This window comes from Cherax quadricarinatus, chromosome 17 (genome assembly GCF_038502225.1).
Source record: "Cherax quadricarinatus isolate ZL_2023a chromosome 17, ASM3850222v1, whole genome shotgun sequence".
Lineage (NCBI taxonomy): Eukaryota > Metazoa > Arthropoda > Malacostraca > Decapoda > Parastacidae > Cherax > Cherax quadricarinatus.
The window spans coordinates 29,984,222-30,004,634 of record NC_091308.1 but is presented as its reverse complement, the minus strand read 5'-3'; the positions used below and the strand labels follow the sequence as shown (position 1 = coordinate 30,004,634).

Here is a 20,413-nt window from a genome sequence, read left to right as displayed (position 1 = left end):
GGTTGTCATAATGTTTGTTCAAGGATCTGACATTGTAGTTAAAGATGGTTATGTTATTGTTTGCACTGAGTAATGTCTTTGCTTGGTCTGCTGTATAGTAATTACAGTTGCTGTTTGATTCGTGTAATTCATTTAGTAAAAAGTTTACATCAGAAGTGTTGCTGATATTCCTTTTTTCCTATTTTTCATATTATTTTATATAATATTTATGTTCTGATAATTACAATTTAATTGTTTTACATGATGGTAGGATTGCTGGTGTCTTTTTTTTTGTCTCATACACATGCAAGATTTCAGGTACGTCTGGATACTTCTACTTACACTTAGGTCACACTACGCATACATGTACAAGCATATATATACACACCCCTTTGGGTTTTCTTCTATTTTCTTTCTAGTTCTTGTTCTTGTTTATTTCCTCTTACCTCCATGGGGAAGTGGAACAGAATTCTTCCTCCGTAAGCCATGTGTGTTGTAAGAGGCGACTAAAATGCCGGGAGCAAGGGGCTAGTAACCCCTTCTCCTGTATATATTACTAAATGTAAAAGGAGAAACTTTCATGTTTCCTTTTGGGCCACCCCGCCTCGGTGGAATACAGCCGGAGTGTTGAAAGAAAGAAGAATTACAATTTATAGTAGTTTTTGTCATTTCATAACCAATCTTTGTTCTGACACTAGTACTCAAATTGTCAAAACACACTGACAGGTGGATATTTACACCTGCCTTGGCCATTTACTATTGTCTTGGAATATATACAAAGTATTTATAGGTCCCAGCAATGTTTTGGATATGTGGAAGTATATAAGAAGAAGAAGAAGAAGAAGAAGAAGAAGAAAGACGTAATAATAAGTTCCCTTGAAGCATAAAAAACAAGCCTCAGTCCACCCCTGACAGTGATGTGATAAGATGAGATAACATTAGATAACAACTGACATTTGATGAGCATATGCAAGGGTGCAGTGATAAGACTTGATAAGATAAGATTAGAGGTGACATCTGATGAGCATCGGCACTCGCTTTGTTTTCGCTGGTATAAAAACATGTGTCTGTCTATTTGTATGTCTGTCAAGCTGCCTGTCTGTCTGTCTATCCGTCTAGCTCTGTCTCAGAGAGCCACAAGACAGCGTTACACTATGTATACTTCTATTTATATGTACCTGTGAGACAGAGATAGACAGAAACAGAGACAAAGATAGAGACAGATAGACAGACAGATAGATAGACATATATACAGACAAACAAATGGAGCCAGGCCGGTCGCGCAGCAGCCAGCCAGCCTGCTGAACAGGTATTACATTCCAGAATTGTTTCTATTTACTTAGGGCATAGGGTGTTGCACAAATGTTGCACATGGGTTATTATTGAGGTTTTTTTAATATTTTCTCAACCACTTATGGCCACATCCACCTCAAAGCCACTAAACTCGGGGTCAACATCACTTTCCTCTTAAAATGGGAGAGTTAATACTACATGAAATAAGTGAATCCCAGGTGTTTGCTGCTCTGTTTGCTCTAGCTGGCACTCCTTTGAACTGGTGCTCCCACAAGGTACTAAGTGGTCCCAGATTTTTTTAATACAGTGCACACTAAGTGTTATGACCCATTCTATGCTGACAAGGCATCTCAGGCCAATCATGCCATATTTGAAGGCAGGAAAAATAAAACATTTATATATGTTTGGGGCACTAGCAGTAAGAACGCATATATACGTTTGGACCGTTTATAGGTTAAAGAATGCCTCTTCTAATCAATTTCAAACTTATAATGCTGATGCACTTTGTTGGAATGATAATACACTTGAAGTGTAAAACAGGAAGCATAGAAAGAAGAGAGATCAATGAATGCCACAAGGTATGACACCACAGATTGAAGGTATGTAACAGACATGCTAATACTGTATTTATTACTACACTACATTAAAAATGCACTAAACTTTCTAGGGATCATTCAGTGCCGAGAACTATTATTGAAACTGTGCCTTAGTAACAGGTAAATTTTATTACAGAATTGTGTTTTAGTGTACTCAGCATTTTGTGACATTAAATAAAACAATGAAACAATAAAACAATAAATTTATTGATATGTAATATTGAGATGTTTGAGGACATCAACAATGTGAAGAGTGATACACAGTACACCCAACTGACTTCCATCATCAGCACTCTCTACTGTTAACTCTGCATCATGTAAATCTTGGCCTTTTTTCAGTAGTTCATGGAGATTCACAAAAGCATACCTGCAACATGAAAGGAAAAAAACTTTTATTTCAGGATAAATTAAAGAAAAAATATTAAATGAATGACTTTTATTACAATACCTGGACAAAATTCAGCAATCAGCACAAAAATATCTTACAAGGTACATCATGTGACTGAAATATTTTTCAAAATGTTACAATGGACTTGAAGGTTATAACTACCCATGAAAAACTGAACCCTCGGTACAGGTTGGCCATCACTAATCCGGCATCACTGGGACCTATAGTGTCCCGCATTAGTGAGTTTGCTGGATTATAGGGGAGAGACTCTGCTACATCTTCCTCGTTTTCATCAATGCTTTCTCCTCCACTGGCTTGCTGCTGTGAATTTACAACCATCTGCACACTTTCTGAGTCAGTGTAATTATGAAATTTGAAATTATGCTAGCCGAAAATTAGTGCCGGATTACTGATGGAACCAGATAACTGATTACCGGATTAGTGATGGCCAACCTGTATTACACTTACCATCCGACTTACGACCTGCTCAACATACGGCCATTTGACTTACGACCGTGTTTTGTATGCCAAATTTCTGGGAAATAAACAACTGTTTGTGTTGTACACAAGTGTTTATCCTAAACCTTACAGTATAAAATACAGTACTAACAGCATAAAAAGTAAAGTAAAAAATGAAATACTAAAATAAAACAATAAAATAAAGTCATTACAAAAATGTGATGTTGATATTCAGTAGTAAGGTTTGACTTACGTCCATTTCAACTTACGATTGGTTTGTCGGAACTGAACTCGGTCGTAAGTTGGATGGTACCTGTATTAGGTTTCATTTATGCAAAAGGGATAACACATCATTTTAAATGACAATATATTTATACAACATCGTATAACTAATCAATATCACACATAAAATATTCAAATAAATCAGGTTGCACAAGTTCATGATAACTGGGATGGTGAGTAAAGGTATTTTGGAGTCTCTGATATAGTGTACATGTACTTGAATGGAATCAATAAAAAATGCTTCCTAGGCAGTAGGTTGGTAGACAGAAACTGCCCAGGGAGGTACTATTGCCCCGCCAAGTGAGTGTAAAATGAAAGCCTGTAATTGTTTTGCATGATGGTAGGGTTGTTGGTGTCTTATTTCTGTCTCATAAACATGCAAGATTACAGGTATGTCTTGCTACTTCTACTTACACTTAGGTCGCACTACACATGCATGTACAAGCATATATATACACACCCCTCTGTGTTTTTCTTCTATTTTCTTACTAGTTCTTGCTCTTGTTAATTTCCTCTTATCTCCATGGGGAAGTGGAACAGAATTCTTCCTCCATAAGCTATGTGTGTCATAAAAGGCAGCTATAATGCCGGCAGCAAGGGGCTGGTAACCCCTTCTCTTGTATACATTACTAAATTAAAGAGAGAAACTTTTGTTTTTCTTTTTGGGCCACCCTGTTCAGTGGGATATGGCCAGTTTGTTGAAAGAAGAAAAAAATACTTCAGCAATTTTAGTTAATAATCATGCAAAGAGTATGTAACCTTTATTCAGCGCATGTACACACCCTCAATGAAAGGCTACCTCCCCAACCAGCGAACCGGGTGCTAAGGGTTGGACGATGGGGCCCCATCATCAGATCAGTATCTAGGTTCAGCCAATGAGAAGGTGGGTCCGGCAGTTGTGGAGGTGGCATGGTCACCACTCATGTTTCCACCCTTGTCATTTCCATTTTAGAACTGGTTGAACACAGTTGTCCATTCTGTCTCCAGGCTGTGTCTTTGCCTCTTGATTTACGGTGTACACATATATTTCCAACTGTATATAGTGTACATACTTGTAAATACTTATAATCACACTTGAAGGAAAATATAATTTGAAGTCATTCAGCTGTGTATGTTCTGCTCCTTGCTCCCCTTGACACCCAGGATAACAGGCCTTTTTGCTCCTGGGTTGTAGTAAAATATGTATTTGTTTAATTTTTTCTCTGCTTACACAATTAATTTTCATCTCACTTGCTATGGCATTACTCTAGCAATGACTAATGACTGGTCCTTATCTGGGTCTTGACATAAAAGCAGATGACAAAATCATACACTAAACATTTCAACTACCTTTCAAGTCCTTATTTAAGGCTTAAAAGGTAGTTGAAATGTTTAGGGTATGATTTTGCATGAGATCATCTCAAAGAGAGCTACTAAAGGCAGCAAAGACATCAGAGATAAATTGAGTAGGTTGAATAGAACTGGCAACTTAACCCTTTCAGGGTTTCGTCCATACTAGTATGGCTTATAAGAACATAAGAACATAAGAACGAAGGAACACTGCAGAAGGCCTACTGGCCCATGCGAGGCAGGTCCAAGTCTCCTACCGGCTTAAGCCAATGCACCCAACCTAGTCAGGTCAGGTCACATTGACTTAAGGGAGGAACACGGCAACCGACCTGTTAGCACAAGCTATCAGGTCTAACTCACACCCACCCACATCTACTCATGTATTTATCCAACCTATTTTTAAAGCTACACAACGTTCTGGCCTCTATAACGGTACTTGGGAGTTTGTTCCACTCATCCACAACTCTATTACCAAACCAGTACTTTCCTATATCCTTCCTGAATCTGAATTTTTCCAACTTAAAACCATTGCTGCGAGTCCTGTCTAGGCTAGATATTTTCAGCACACTATTTACATCCCCTTTATTTATTCCTGTCTTCCACTTATACACCTCAATCATATCCCCCCTAATTCTACGTCTTTCTAGAGAGTGCAGTTTCAGGGCCCTTAGTCTATCCTCATAGGGAAGGTTTCTGATACATGGGATCATCTTTGTCATCCTCCTTTGTACATTTTCCAGAGAATTTATATCCATTCTGTAATACGGTGACCAAAACTGTGCAGCATAATCTAAATGAGGCCTAACCAAGGATGTATAGAGTTGAAGAACAACCTGAGGACTCCTATTATTTATGCTTCTTGATATGAAGCCAAGGATTCTATTAGCTTTATTGCGAACACTTATGCACTGTTGTCTTGGTTTCAGATTACTGCTAACCAGAACTCCTAAATCTTTTTCGCAATCCGTAATATTAAGATCTACATTATTTAGTTTATATGTGGCATGGTTATTGTCCTGTCCAACATTTAGAACTTTGCATTTGTCTATATTAAACTGCATCTGCCACTTCTCCGACCACTGCATCAGTCTATTCAAATCTTCCTGGAGTGCTCGAATGTCCTCGTCAGAATGAATTCGACGGCCTATTTTGGTGTCATCGGCAAACTTGCCGATGTCGCTCTTTATGCCCTCATCTATGTCGTTTATGTAGATTGTGAACAGCAGGGGGCCCAACACTGACCCCTGTGGAACACCGCTCGTGACGCTACCCCACTCTGATTTCTCCCCATTTATGCAAACTCTCTGCTGCCTATTTGTCAACCATGCCTCTATCCAGGAAAAAATTTCTCCTCCTATTCCATGTGCTTTAATTTTCCTCAATAGTCTCTGATGTGGGACCCTGTCAAAAGCCTTACTGAAGTCCATATACACAATATCATATTCATTACCATGATCTACCTCCTCAAATACCTTAGTGAAAAAAGTTAATAAATTCGTAAGGCAGGAACGCCCCTTTGTAAAACCATGCTGAGATTCGTTGATTAATTTATGCTTTTCAAGGTGGCTACGAACTGCCTCGGCAATTATTGATTCCATAAATTTTCCCACTATGGAGGTTAGGCTTATTGGTCTATAGTTCGAAGCTAAGGACCTGTCACGTGTTTTGAAAATAGGTATCACATTTGCCATTTTCCACTTATCTGGCACCATGCCAGTTTGTAGTGATATGTTGAAAAGATTAGCCAAAGGTGTGCTAAGCTCCTCTTTACATTCCTTTAGAACCCTTGCATACAGTTCATCAGGGCCTGGGGATTTGTTAGGTTTTAATTTATCTATTTGCCTAAGGACCATGTCACTTGTGACCCTAATAGTGCACAGTTTATTATCGTCCTGTTCTACATAATTTATCATTACTGGAATATCGCTGGTATCCTCCTGTGTAAAAACTGAGAGGAAGTATGTGTTAAAAATTCTACACATTTCCTTATCACTGTCAGTGAGCTGACCCGAGGAACTTTTGAGTGGGCCTATCTTGTCCCTGATCTTACTTCTGTATACCTGAAAGAATCCTTTTGGGTTAGTCTTCGATTCTCTTGCAACTTTAACCTCATAATCTCTTTTTGCTTTTCTAATTCCCTTTTTTATTTCTCTCTTTAACTGAATATATCGATTTCTTAATTGCCCCTCTCCTCTTTTGATTTGCCTATATATGCCTCTCTTTTGACCAATCAGATATTTTAATCTATTGTTCATCCATTTAGGATCATTTTTGTTTGATCTGATTTCCCTATTTGGAACATAATTTGACTGAGCAGCTAGAACTATGCCCTGGAAAGCATCATATCGGCAACCATCACCACCTACCTGACCCTTAGTCAGGTCATTCCAGTTCAGCCCACCTAAGTAATTTTTCAGTCCTATGAAATCAGCCAAGCGAAAGTCAGGGACGGAGACTTGATTGCCATTATTAGGGGAATTCCATGATATATTAAAACTGAGTGATTTGTGATCACTCTCCCCAAGCTCATCATTAACCTCAAGATTATTAATTAGTGTTTCCCTACTGGCAAGAACCAAGTCAAGGAGGTTATTTCCCCTAGTTGGCTCTGTCACAAACTGTTTTAAAAAACAATCCTGGATCGTATCAAGAAAGTCACCCGACTCTAAATTTCCTGTCAAATTGCTCCAGTCAATCTGTCTATAGTTGAAATCTCCCATTAGCACAACTTTTTCGTATGTAGGTGCCTTACGAATTTCGTCCCATAGAAGTTTACTGCACTCCCTATCAAGATTTGGGGCCCTGTAAATCACACCCAAAATTAGTTTTTCTCGGCCCTCGAGAAGCTGTAACCAAACAGATTCAGTGGCTGACGCTTCTAATTTAATATCTTGTCTAACACAACAATTTAAATTGTCTCTGACATACATCGCTACTCCACCACCTTTCCTGTTGACCCTGTCAGTGTGGAATAATTTATAGCCTTGTATGTGACATTCAGAGGGCATCTCTCTATCTTTCAGATTGAGCCAGGTCTCTGTTATAGCAATAATATCTATGTTTCCTGCACTTGCAATTAATCTTAGCTCATCTATCTTATTTCTAACACTCCTGCTATTAGTATAGTAAACCTTAAGGGAGCTAGTCCCTTGCTGCCCTCTGCTGTCCCCCTTTGTTTGCTGACCTGTTCTATTGTCTTTATTTATAACTTCATGCTGAATGCCTTTTATACATTTACTGTTTCCAACCCTAGTGTTGCAACCTGCTTGTTTCCCACACACACCCATACCTCTATCTTCCATCAGTTTAAAATCATAGGCATTTCACCAATGGCCTTCTCAATCGAGTCTGCAAGTGCTACCACCCCTGCCCCAGAGAGATGTACCCCATCCCTTGCATACATATCATGTTTGCCATAAAAGTTGTTCCAGTTGTCAATGAATGGGATTGCAAGTTCCTTGCAGTATCTGTCTAGCCAGCAATTTACACCAATTGCCCTAGACAACCATTCATTTCCTACTCCCCTTCTAGGCAAGATGCTACATATGATTGGGATCCCTCCCTTAGACTTAATGAAATCTATAGCTGACCTGTACTTATCTAGCAGCTCTTCTCTCCTACCCTTCCCAATATCATTTCCACCAGCACTGAGACAGATAATGGGCTTGTTCCCATTACCTGACATGATATTATCCAGCCTGTGGCAATGTCCCCAACACCAGCTCCAGGGAAGCACACTCTATCTCTCATCTTCTTATTCCTATTACAAAAAGCACGGTCAATATATCTTACCTGAGAGTCACCAACCACAAAAATGCGCTTACCTTCATTAGCAGGGGCAGTAGTACCCTTACCTTCACTGGCCACTGAAGTACATTCATCCTGGAGAACAGAGAAGCGATTTCCTACCTTCAGATCTTCACTCTTAACTTTCCTTACTCTGATGCGCCTCCCATTACTGTGAACCACTCGCCACTTGTAGCAGGTGCTGGGCTGCACCTCACTGCTGGTAGCCGTTGCTACCTCCCCAACTACAGCCTCCTCACAGCAAGAGACAGACTGCACCTCACTGCTAGAAGTCTCATTCCCCACAACTCCAGCCACCTCACACTCTCTCCCAGACCCATTGAGGTGGACCTTCAGCCTCCTAATCTCCTCCTGGAGAAGCAAGACCTCCTCCTTCAACTCTCCAACCTCAGTTTTTAAAACACTGCAGAAGCAAGCCATGCTTTGTAACCGTCCACGCTAATCCCCAAAGCAGCTCAGGGTCTGTGACCTCACGTGACGACTGACCACTGACCAGGGTTTTTGACGTACTAGTACGCCTAAATTCTAGCGCCCTCAAATCTAGTGAGAGAAAGCTGGTAGGCCTACATATGAAAGAATGGGTCTATGTGGGCAGTGTGCGTGGTATAAAAAAAATCCTGCAGCACACAGTGCGTAATGAGAAAAAAAACTTTGACCGTGTTTTTGGATTAAAACAGTGACTTTGCACTGTATTTTTGTATGGTATTTATTGTTGTATTCTAGTTTTCCTGGTCTCATTTTATAGAATGGAAGACATATTACAGAAACTGAGATGATTTTGACTGGTTTTACAAAGAAAAGTACCTTGAAATTGAGTTCAAAGTAGCAGATATGTTCAATTTTTACCAAAGTTCAAAAGTAAGCAAATCCTGCTATGCGTCCAATACACGTCAACTGGTGAGTCTAATATTCTTTCACAAATGCGCTGATATTATTTATACCATTTCTACTCTAATCCAGTAGTCTGCATAACAGTAAATCTTCTATTTTTTTGTGAGAATAAAAATTCAAAGTGGAAAGCAAAATAATGTAAGAGGGGCATGGGGACGTGACTAATGAACAGAGGAAATGTTATTTTAGTGCCAGGAATGTCTTTCTTGTTTATTCTGGACCCTATTCAGAAATTGACATCTTTTGAAATTTGTGTGAAATTGGCAAAATTGCTAAATTCTGACCACTGTATTGGATAGTTGAAATCAGTAAATGGGTGGTTTCTTGTACTCATTCGATAGAAAAAATGGAGTTCTAGCGAAATAGTTATGATTTTTGTTGACAAGTACACTGGAATGGGCCGAAAATAGGGCTCAAAGTGGGCAAAATTGCCCACTTTGAGTCCTATTTTCGGCCAATGCGACGATGCGTAAACATCGTTGAGACCGCTAAGTTGGCAAGAGCATAATTCCGTAAGTTTTCCATCAAATTTCATACTTTTGGTGTCATTATGATCGGGAAAAGATTCTCTTCTTTTCACAAGAAAAAATAATTTTTTTTTTTTGAAATTTGGCCGACCCTGAGAACAAGTCTCTGAGAGGGCCTGTCGACCCTGAAAGGGTTAAAGTCTATGAATACATCAACTTCACTGGTGTGTGGTGAAGTTAGTATGGTCATGAAGTTGGTATAGTTATGCCCATGCATTTACAAGGTGACAAGTTTTGTCCCAAGTGCTCCTTCTGGAAACTGTTATTCTTAAGGTAGGTGAGATTCTCATTTCATAAGATACAGCTAGATAACAATTGTATAAGAAGTAATAAAACTGTCAGGAATGCATATATCGAGTTAGCCCAATCACTGATTCGCTGGAAATTTCTGAATTTTTTTTTTTAAAGGGGAGCAGTGTGATATGTAACAAATCTTACTCATTAATTTTTTAACACACCAACCATCTTGCACCAAGGTAGGATGACCCAAAATAAAGAGGAAACACATTCAGTGTCATTCACTCAATTACTGTCTAACTAAAAATGTGCTGACATCACAATTCAGATGACTCTCCAAATTGTAAGATCCAACCAATTATAATATCTAAGGTATTATAATCTATTCCTCAGAATATTTATACACGGAGTAGAGAATTTCTAAATATTATACTGTACTAAAAATATAACTGCATATGCAGTAACTGAAAATGTTACACTTACCCCAAGTCCTGGCAGTCGTGGGAATCTTGGAGTTCTTCAGGTGGTTCTGACGTGACTGTAAACTTTATGATCCCTCGATTTTTCATCAGGTCAACCAAAGCTTGCTCACGTTCAGGGTGTTGCTCTTGGTCAATAATGAATTCTTAAAACCCAATGAAAAGAAACCATCAGGACAAATGAAAATAAACACAATTTCAACTTTAAAATGTTATAAAGCTGTATCTTGATGAGAAAAATATTAAAATTAGTGAAGGAATGAAACTGAACAAAATATAGTAATAATTTTTTTATTTTATCCCCCCAAGTAAGTTAGTTGATCTTAGACTGACACGAATGCAAAGATGTCAGTAGCAGGTGGTTGTGTTGGATTGCTCAAGTACTCTGTAATGTATCTCTGATCAGTTTTAACCTACAGCACTGATCTCTTTGACATTATTTTCACCAGGTCACAATCTGCACTACTTATTACACAAACTATTATTTTTTTCTCAAGGTTTCTAATTGTATGGATGATGGATTCTCTCAGGCCACATCTAAAATAAACACTTTCTTCAGTACCATGAGAGATTCATGCCTTATGCTTTTTTGGGACACCTCCAGCATCTCTAGTAACATGTATTGTCCCATTAGATTTATAAAGTAATTTCAGTAACTTGCTGTAATTTCAGTATCTCTATTGAATCATGCCATAAAACTGAAAATCAGTGAACGAGTTTAAATAATATGTAAATGTTTTGTAACTGGCTATTTTGTCATTAGCAACATTTCTTACTGAATGTATGATTGTATTTAACTACACAAGAAGTCTTACAAAATGGAATGTCTTGTTCTTCAGTAGTGTACAAGTCTTATGATTAGTTGCCCAAAATGCAATGCATAATTAGTGGCTTTCTTTTGTGCCTACTATTTTACTCATGTCTCTACATTATCTGTATGCTCAGAGCAATAAAGCATTATCATTATCATTTGGGTGCCACAATTAATATCCAAAGACAAGATGGGGTGATGAAAAAATGGCCAAAACTGTTTAATAAATGCACCAGAAATACTTTGAGAAAACAACTATAGGCTGTGTGGGTGAGGAGGAGAGCTGTGCCTCTTTAAACAAGGCCCAACCTGGGTCACGAGGGAAAAATTTCATGATGCAAATTACCAAGATTTTGTGAGTAACTTGATATTTCCACCCTTATGGACTCCCTCATCTCCCATAATGTTTCATGTGTTATGCAAAAAAGGATGTGCCTTTTAAAATCATATTTAGACAAAGTCACTTTGTGTAGTGTTGCTTTACAAGAGGATTTTCTGTATATGGCTATTGTGTCTCCTCTTTTCTTTTTATCAGAAAATGAGAAAATGTATAAAGCTTTCAGATTTTTTCACAATTCAAAGGTCTGGTCAGCCAGGCTGTGATATAAGCCTGCAGGACACTAGCAGCAACAGCCTAGTTGATCAAGTAGTCAGCAAGGAAATCTAGCTTCAGGTCTAGCCATGAGAGTAGAACCCTTGAAACTGGTCACAGGTATGATTTCTCAGTGTTTCTCTGCCTGATGCCTTTATTATTTATAACACAATCTGTGTCCTATACAGTGGAGTCACGGATTTCATCTGCACCGGGTATTGTACGATTTGGATTTTGACCAATTTTTTCGGCAAAATTTTGCTCCAGATTTCGTACCTTGTCCCAGAAATCATCCGTATCAGATGCACCTGCCCACCCAGGATGCCGCCACTCATGTGTACATGTCTCAGTCTGGCTCTGTCACTGGTTGAGTGAGCATTCATCCGAAACATTTCGTAATAATCCATTGTTTTTTGTGCCTGTTTATTGAATGCTACTGTGAAATAAGCCACCATGGGCCCAAAGAAAGTTCCCAGTGCCAGCCCTTTGGTAAAGAAGGTGAGAAACACAACAGAATTCAAGAAACTGATTGTAGAAAAATACGAAAGTGAAGTACATGTGGCTTAGCCCACCAGAATGTATGGCAAGTCCAAATCAATAATCAGTTCCATCCTGGGAAAGAAAGTAGAAATCAAGGAAGCTGATGTTGTGAAAGGGGTAAATATGGTAACAAAACAGAGATCACAAACAGTGATTAAGGACATTTGTGCAAAGTGGAATGAGGTGCAAACTTTTGTGGAAAAATATCACCCTGACCAAGCTGATACAAGCCATACCTGCAACATGTTCAATGACAATACCCTGTCCCAATTTTAGGCAAATGTTAAAGAGACACCAGAAACAGAGCTCTCTGGACAGATTTTTAGTATGACAGGGGTCCAATGCCAGTAAAAGACAAAAAAGGGAAGTAACCCTGGATAGGGTTTTGATACCTGAAGTCCTTATGGAGGGGGATTCCCCTTCAAAACAGTAACCTCTGCTCCTCCTCTCTCTCCCCATCCATACCCCAACAAGAGTCTTCAATAAAGGTAAGTGTGATGTTAAATGTTCATTTATCCATTTCATTAGTCATTTACATTTCTTTCTCACTGTTTTCTGCATGTAAAACTATGTTCTTTAAAAAATGTATTTTCTGTTAATATTTCTGGGTGCCTGGAACGGATTAATTGTATTTACATTATTTCTTATGGGGAAACATTGCATCGGTTTTCGTCCGTTTCGGATTTAGATCGACCTTCTGGAATGGATTAAGGACGAAATCTGGGGTTCCATTGTATTCACTTTTTTACATTGCTACTATATGGGACTTATCCACTTTAAATTCCATCATTCAATTACCACTCCATTTATTCTTTCTAATCAGGTCTTCCTGTAGGAATGCATTTTTTTTTAACATGCTGGCCATTTCCCACTGAGGAAGGGTGACCCAAAAAGAAAAAAAACATTCACCATCATTCAACACTTTCACAATCACTCATACATTATCACTGTCTTTGCAGAGGTGCTCAGATACGACAGTTTAGAATATCCCTCCAAACTGCCAATATCCTAAACCCCTCTATTAAACTGCAAGCACTGTACTTCCTATTTCCAGGGCTCAAGTCTGGCTAACTGGTTTCTCTGAATCCCTTCACAAACTATTATCCTGCTCACACTTCAACAGTCTGTCAGGTCCCAAAAACCATTCATCTCCATTCACTCCTAACGTGCTCACGCACTGCTCGCTGGAAGTCCAAGCCCTTCGCCCACAAAACCTCATTTACCCCCTCCCTCCAACCCTATAGATTTATACACTCTCCAAGTCATTCTACTTTGTTCCATTCACTCTAAATGACCAAACCACCTCAACAGCCCTCTGACTAATACTTTTAGTAACTCCACACCTAATTCCACACTATGAATTCTCTGCATAATATTTACACCGCACATTACCCTTAGATATAACATCTCCACTGCCTCCAGCCACCTCCTCACTGCAGCATTTACAACTCATGCTTCACACCTGTATAAGAGTGTTGGTACCACTACACTCCTGTACATTCCCTTCTTTGCCTCCATGGATAACGTTCTTTGTCTCAACAGATACCTAAATGCACCACTCACCTTTTTTCCTTCATGAATTCTATGGTTTACCTCATCCTTCATAATTCCATCTCCTGACAAGTCAACTCCCAAATAACTAAAAACATTCACTTCTTCCATACTCCCTCCCTCCAATGTGATATCCAATTTTTCTTTATCTAAATCGTTTGATACCCTCATCATCTTACTCTTATCTATACTTTCTACCTTTACACACCCTCCCAAACTTGTCCACTAACCTTTGCAACTTTTCTTTAGAATTCCCCAAAAGCACAGTATCATCAGCAAAAAGTAACTGTGTCAACTCCCATTTTGCATTAGATTTCCCATAATTTAATCCCACTTTTCTCCCAAACACCCTAGCATTTACTTCTTTTATAACCCCATCTATAAATGTGTTAAACAACCATGGTGACATTACACATCCCTGTCTAAGACCTACTTTTACTGAGAAGTAATCTCCCTCTCTCCTACACACCCTAACCTGAGCCTCACTATCCTCATAAAAACTCTTCATAGCATTTAGTAACTTACTACCTATTCCATACACTTGCAACATCTGCCACATTGCTCCCCTATCCACTCTATCATATGCCTTTTCTAAATCTATAAATGGTTGGGAAACTTCCCAACCTTTATCTAAATACTGTTCATATATATGCTTCAATATAAACACCTGATCTACACATCTCCTACCCATTCTAAAGCCTCCTTTCTCATTTCTAATCCTGCTTTCTATCTTACCTCTAATTCTTTCAATAATACCCCTACCATACATTTTACCTGGTATACTCAGTACACTTATTCCCCTATAACATCTGCAATCTCTTTTGTCCCCTTTCCTTTTATATAAAGGAATTATACATGATCTTTGCCAATCCCTAGGTACCTTGCCCTCTTTCTTACATTTATTAATTATTATTATTATTATTATTATAATCAAAAAGAAGCGCTAAGCCACAAGGACTATACAGCATACATTTATTAAACAAAAATACCAACCACTCCAGCACTGTATTTCCCCCTGCTTTTAATATTTCTGTCATGATCTCATTGGTTCCAGCTGCTTTACCCCCTTTCATTCTACATAGTACCTCATGCACCTCTGCCACACTCACATCCTGCTCTCCTCACTCCTAAAGGTGTTATAACTCCCCGGCCAGTATATGAAATTACTGCTTCCTTTTCTTCATCGACATTTAACCCTTAAACTGTCCAAACGTAGATCTATGTTTGCACGCGTAGTGCTCCAAACGTAGATCAACGTTTTATTTTTCATTCCTTCAAATTTGGCACAATAGGCTTGAGTCGCCTAGACACAAAAGAATGGGTCTGTGCACTCGGTGTGCACAGTATATAAAAAATCTGGGAGCACTTAGTACCTTCTGGGAGCACCAGTTCAACTGAGCGCCAGCTGGAGCAAATAGCGTGGCAAACACCAGGGATTCACTGATGCCATGTCACATTAACACTCCTATTTTAAGAGGACAGTAAAAATAGGTTAGATAAATACACCTACCATCCGACTTACGACCTGCTCGACATACGTCCACTTGACTTATGACCGTGCATCTGGCAGCTGGGCTGGGCTGGCTGATGCACACCACTGTACAATATTTGACAATACTCGCGGGGGCAATGTGTCATGCAGGCAGCATCAGTTTGAGTAACCCTGCCCTATCAGCAGCATCATAATGTATTAACTGTACTAACTGGACAGTAAATTTCACCATGGCCCCTAAGACGAAGTCTGAATCTTGCACTGGAGATTGTGGCAAGAAAGGCTCTTACTCTCGAACTCTCTATTTGTTTTCACTGTTGCACATAAACCTGTCTGTATCTGTCTGTCTGTATCTCTGTGTGTCTGTTTATCTGTCTACTAGTGTCTGTCTTTCTGTCTACCTGTGTGTCTTTGTCTACCTGTGTGTCTGTCTTTCTGTCTACCTGTGTGTCTTTGTCTACCTGTGTCTGTCTTTCTGTCCACCTGTGTCTGTCTTTCTGTCTACCTGTGTCTGTCTTTATGTCTACCTGTGTCTGTCTTTATGTCTACCTGTGTCTGTCTTTGTCTACCTGTGTCTGCCTTTCTGTCTGTCTGTCTACCTGTCTGTCTTTGTGTGCTTGTCTGCCTCAGAGCCACTCATTAAGAGTGTACTTGGTCTTGAAGATGCCATATTAACCCTTAAACGGTCCAAACGTATATATACGTTAACGCGCGTAGCGCCCCAAACATATATATACGTTTTCTTTGTCATTCATTCAACATTGCCACAATAAGCCTGAGTCACCTAGACATGAGAGAATGGGTGTGTGCACTCACTGTGTTCCATATTAAAATAATTGGGGATGCCTGGGTACCATATGCTCTTTTTTCCTTTTAAAAGAAAAGATTTCTTTTTTCCTTAAAAAATTTGGGGCGCTACGCGAGTGAACGTATATATACGTTTGGACCGTTTAAGAGTTAATACAGTAGAACCTCAAAAATCGAACTTAATCCATTCCAGGAGCTAGTTCTAAATTCGAAAAGTCTGAAATTCGAAGCAATATTTCCCATAAGAAATAATGGAAAGACAATTAATCCGTTCCAGAAACCCAAAAATATTAAAAAAAATAATACATTTTATAGAGATTAATTACAGTTTTACATACACATAACAAATGCTATAGTCTTTAATTATGTATAGTAATATAAAATAACATTTTTACTTACCTTTATTGAAGATTGGTGATGGCATCTGGAAGATAGGGAGGAGGAGAGAGGGAGTTGGGGTTATTGTTTGGAAGGAGAATCCCCCTCCATGAGGACTTCCGGTATCAAAGCCCTCTCTGGGGTTGCTTCCCTTCTCTGTATTTTAATGCCACTAGGACCAGCTTGAGAGTCATTGGACCCCAGTCTCACAAAATAACTGTCTACAGTCCTCTGTTTCTGTCTCACAAAATAACTATCCACAGTCGTCTGTTCCTGTCTCACAATATAACTGTCCACAGTCCTCTGTTTCTGTCTCACAAAATAACTATCCACAGTCGTCTGTTCCTGTCTCACAAAATAACTCCACAGTCGTCTGTTTCTGTCTCACAAAATAACTGTTCACAATCGTCTGTCTCACAAAATAACTCCACAGTCGTCTGTTTCTGTCTCACAAAATAACTCCACAGTCGTCTGTTTCTGTCTCACAAAATAACTGTCCACAATCATCTGTTTGTCTCACAAAATAACTCCACAGTCATCTGTTTCTGTCTCACAAAATAACTCCACAGTCGTCTGTTTCTGTCTCACAAAATAACTGTCCACAATCGTCTGTCTCACAAAATAACTCCACAGTCGTCTGTTTCTGTCTCACAAAATAACTGTCCACAATCGTCTGTTTGTCTCACAAAATAACTCCACAGTCGTCTGTTCCTGTCTCACAAAATAACTCCACAGTCATCTGTTTCTGTCTCACAAAATAACTCCACAGTCGTCTGTTTCTGTCTCACAAAATAACTGTCCACAATCGTCTGTTTGTCTCACAAAATAACTCCACAGTCGTCTGTTCCTGTCTCACAAAATAACTCCACAGTTGTCTGTTTCTGTCTTACAAAATAACTGTCCACAGTCCTCTGTACATCCTGGCAAGCTCAACAAGTCCCACTCCAATCTCATACTTCTGTATTATTTCCTTCTTCACATCTATGGTGTTTCTCACTTTCTTTACCACAGGGGTACCGCTAGCAAGTTTCTTTGGGCCCATGGCAGCTTATTTCACAGCCCCACAAGCACTAAACACAATTAAATAATCGTAAAATGTGTGAATGAGATCGCAGGTTAGTGTTCACTCAAGCATAAACAAAGCTAGACTGCTCACGGCGCCTGCACGGGGACGTGGACAGGGCGGGCTAGCGGACAGGTCCCATACCTGGTGGTCCGAAATTTGAAACACGTTTGATTTTTGGTACACAGTTTGTCCGAAAAAATGGTCTTATTTTCGAAACATTCGATATTTGGTACGTTCGATTTTCAAGGTTCCACTGTAATGATAATAACAATAATAATCACTGAGGCGCATTGTGTATAAAACGTTAATACGTATAGACATTTTGCTTAATCCATCTATGATTTTTTTTTTCAAAATTATATAATAAACATGCTACATAACATATAAATTAACAAATATGAGATGTTTTTCTGCTTGGCTTGACAGTGAACAGGAACCATTCGTGTTGGGGCTGGTAACAACAACAACAACGTTTGTTTACATAACTCGTGAACATTCTACATTCTCATTCTCTCTCTCATTTATTCATTTAATCTTGTTTACTCACCTCTCTACATTAAAACTACAGATATTTTAAGGTAAGTAATGAGTGGGCACGATTATTATATTATAGCTTAATAATAATAATATTAATATCAGTACATATGTATTATTGTAATAATAATGATTATTAATATTATTATTAATTTAGGGCACTGGAGCACAGATCCACTGTATAGCACTTTGTCTGGATTTTTTGGGTTATCCTAGGTAATTTATAATATGTATGATAACTTGACTTACGTGTACCAGTGAGAGAGAGAGAGAGAGATACAAAGAGACAGCCACATTCGGTCAGCCAGTCAGCCAACTACCCACCCATCATCCAGCCACCCACCCACCCATCCAGCCACCCACCCACCCATCCAGCCACCCACCCATCATCCAGCCACCCACCCATCCAGCCAGCCAGCCACCCACCCACCCGGCCAACCACAGACCCGGCCACCCAGCCAGCCAGCCAGCCGGATACATACAGTGGACCCCCGCATACCGTACGCATCACATAACGTTCAATCCGCATACCGCTCGCTTTTATCGCAAAAATTTTGCCTCGCATACCGCTCAAAAACCCGCTCACCGCTCTTCGTCCGAGACGCGTCCAATGTGCGCCCTTAGCCAGCCTCACATGTGCCGCCGGTGGCATTGTTTACCAGCCAGCCTCCGCGGTAACATCCAAGCATACAATCGGAACATTTCGTATTATTACAGTGTTTTTGGTGATTTTATCTGCAAAATAAGTGACCATGGGCCCCAAGAAAGCTTCTAGTGCCAGCCCTACAGCAATAAGGGTGAGAATTACTATAGAGATGAAGAAAAAGATCATTGATAAGTATGAAAGTGGAGTGCGTGTCTCCGAGCTGGCCAGGTTGTATAATAAACCCCAATCAACCATCGCTACTATTGGTGGTACAGCTGCTGCTGCTGCTGTACCACCGTCAGCTGCTGCTGCTGCTGCTGCACTGTCAGCTGCTGCTGCTGCTGTACCACCGTCAGCTGCTGCTGTAGTACCGTCTGCTGCTGCTGTAGCATCGTCTGCTGCTGCTGTAGCACTGTCAGCTGCTGCTGCTGCTGCTGTAGCACTGTCAGCTGCTGCTGCTGCTGTAGCACTGTCAGCTGCTGCTGCTGCTGTAGCACTGTCAGCTGCTGCTGCTGCTGTAGCACTGTCAGCTGCTGCTGCTGCTGCTGTAGCACCGTTGTTGGTGTGGCTTATTGAGAATACCAAGAAACAATTAACCCCAGAGGATTTGCCACCCAGGATAACCCAAAAAAGTCAGTGTCATCGAAGACTGTCTAACTTATTTCCATTGGGGTCCTTAATCTTGTCTCCCAGGATGCAACCCACACCAGTCGACTAACACCCAGGTGAACAGGGAAAAATGCCTGGAACTAGTGCTCATATTGGTGAATTTAAAGCCAGCAAAGGTTGGTTTGAGAGATTTAAGAATCGTAGTGGCATACACAGTGTGATAAGGCCTGTTCTGGAAGAAAATGCCAAACAGGACCTACAGTACTCAGGAGGAAAAGGCACTCCCAGGACACAGTGTCTCATCAGTCATTGCTGCATCTTCAATAAAGGTAAGTGTCATTTATTCTTCATTTAGTAGAGTAGTACATGCACAATATATATTGTGCATGTACTACTCTACTATTGTGCATGTATCCTTCTCTTTGTGTGTAGGAAAATGTATATTTCATGTGGTAAAATTTTTTTTTTCATACTTTTGGGTGTCTTGCACGGATTAATTTGATTTCCATTATTTCTTATGGGGAAAATTCATTCGCATACCGATCATTTCGCATAACAATGAGCCCTCTTGCACGGATTAAAGTCGCTATGCGGGGGTCCACTGTATTACACATGTTCCAGAGTTGTTTCTTTTTACTTAGGGTATAGGTTATACAACATTCTGGCAGGATGACACTATCAGTGGTATTCTCCCATTCCACTGTGTCGACAATATTAGTAACATATGATACTGTATGCGATGTAAAAATTTACAATACATATCACTACCATGTATACATTATATACAGTACATAAATAATTAAAATACAACAGTAGAAGTAAATTATGGTAAAAAGAATGAAATAATGATTGTACATTACATTACAGTATTATGTAGGTAGTTTATATAGGAAAGTTTTGACATGCCCTACCCAATATGTCGGCAATTTTCAAAGGTTCGACTTACGTCCATTTCGACTTACGACCAGTTGGTCGGAACCAAGCTTGGTCGTAAGTCGGATGGTAGGTGTACATGAGTGAGTGTGGGTGGGTGTGAGTTGGACCTGACTAGCTTGTGCTACTAGGTCTGATGTCATGCTCCTTCCTTCAATGGATGTGACCTGACTAGGTGGGTCATTGG

The 20,413-nt window shown here is 39.7% G+C and overlaps 1 protein-coding gene across 12 annotated transcripts in view; it reads right to left on the bottom strand.

Moving 5' to 3' along the window:
• Positions 1-2,056: 2,056 nt before the first annotated feature.
• Positions 2,057-20,413, bottom strand: part of LOC128686323 (protein fantom) — a 286,463-nt gene continuing 268,106 nt past the window's right edge. For all 12 annotated transcript variants that reach the window (XM_070085930.1, XM_070085936.1, XM_070085933.1 and 9 more), the window contains 2 exons: positions 10,272-10,413; positions 2,057-2,235 (listed from right to left, as the gene is read on the bottom strand). In XM_070085930.1, the coding sequence (XP_069942031.1) occupies positions 2,073-2,235; positions 10,272-10,413 (305 nt within the window). In that variant the 3' untranslated portion in view covers positions 2,057-2,072. The remainder of the gene's footprint in view (positions 2,236-10,271; positions 10,414-20,413) is intronic.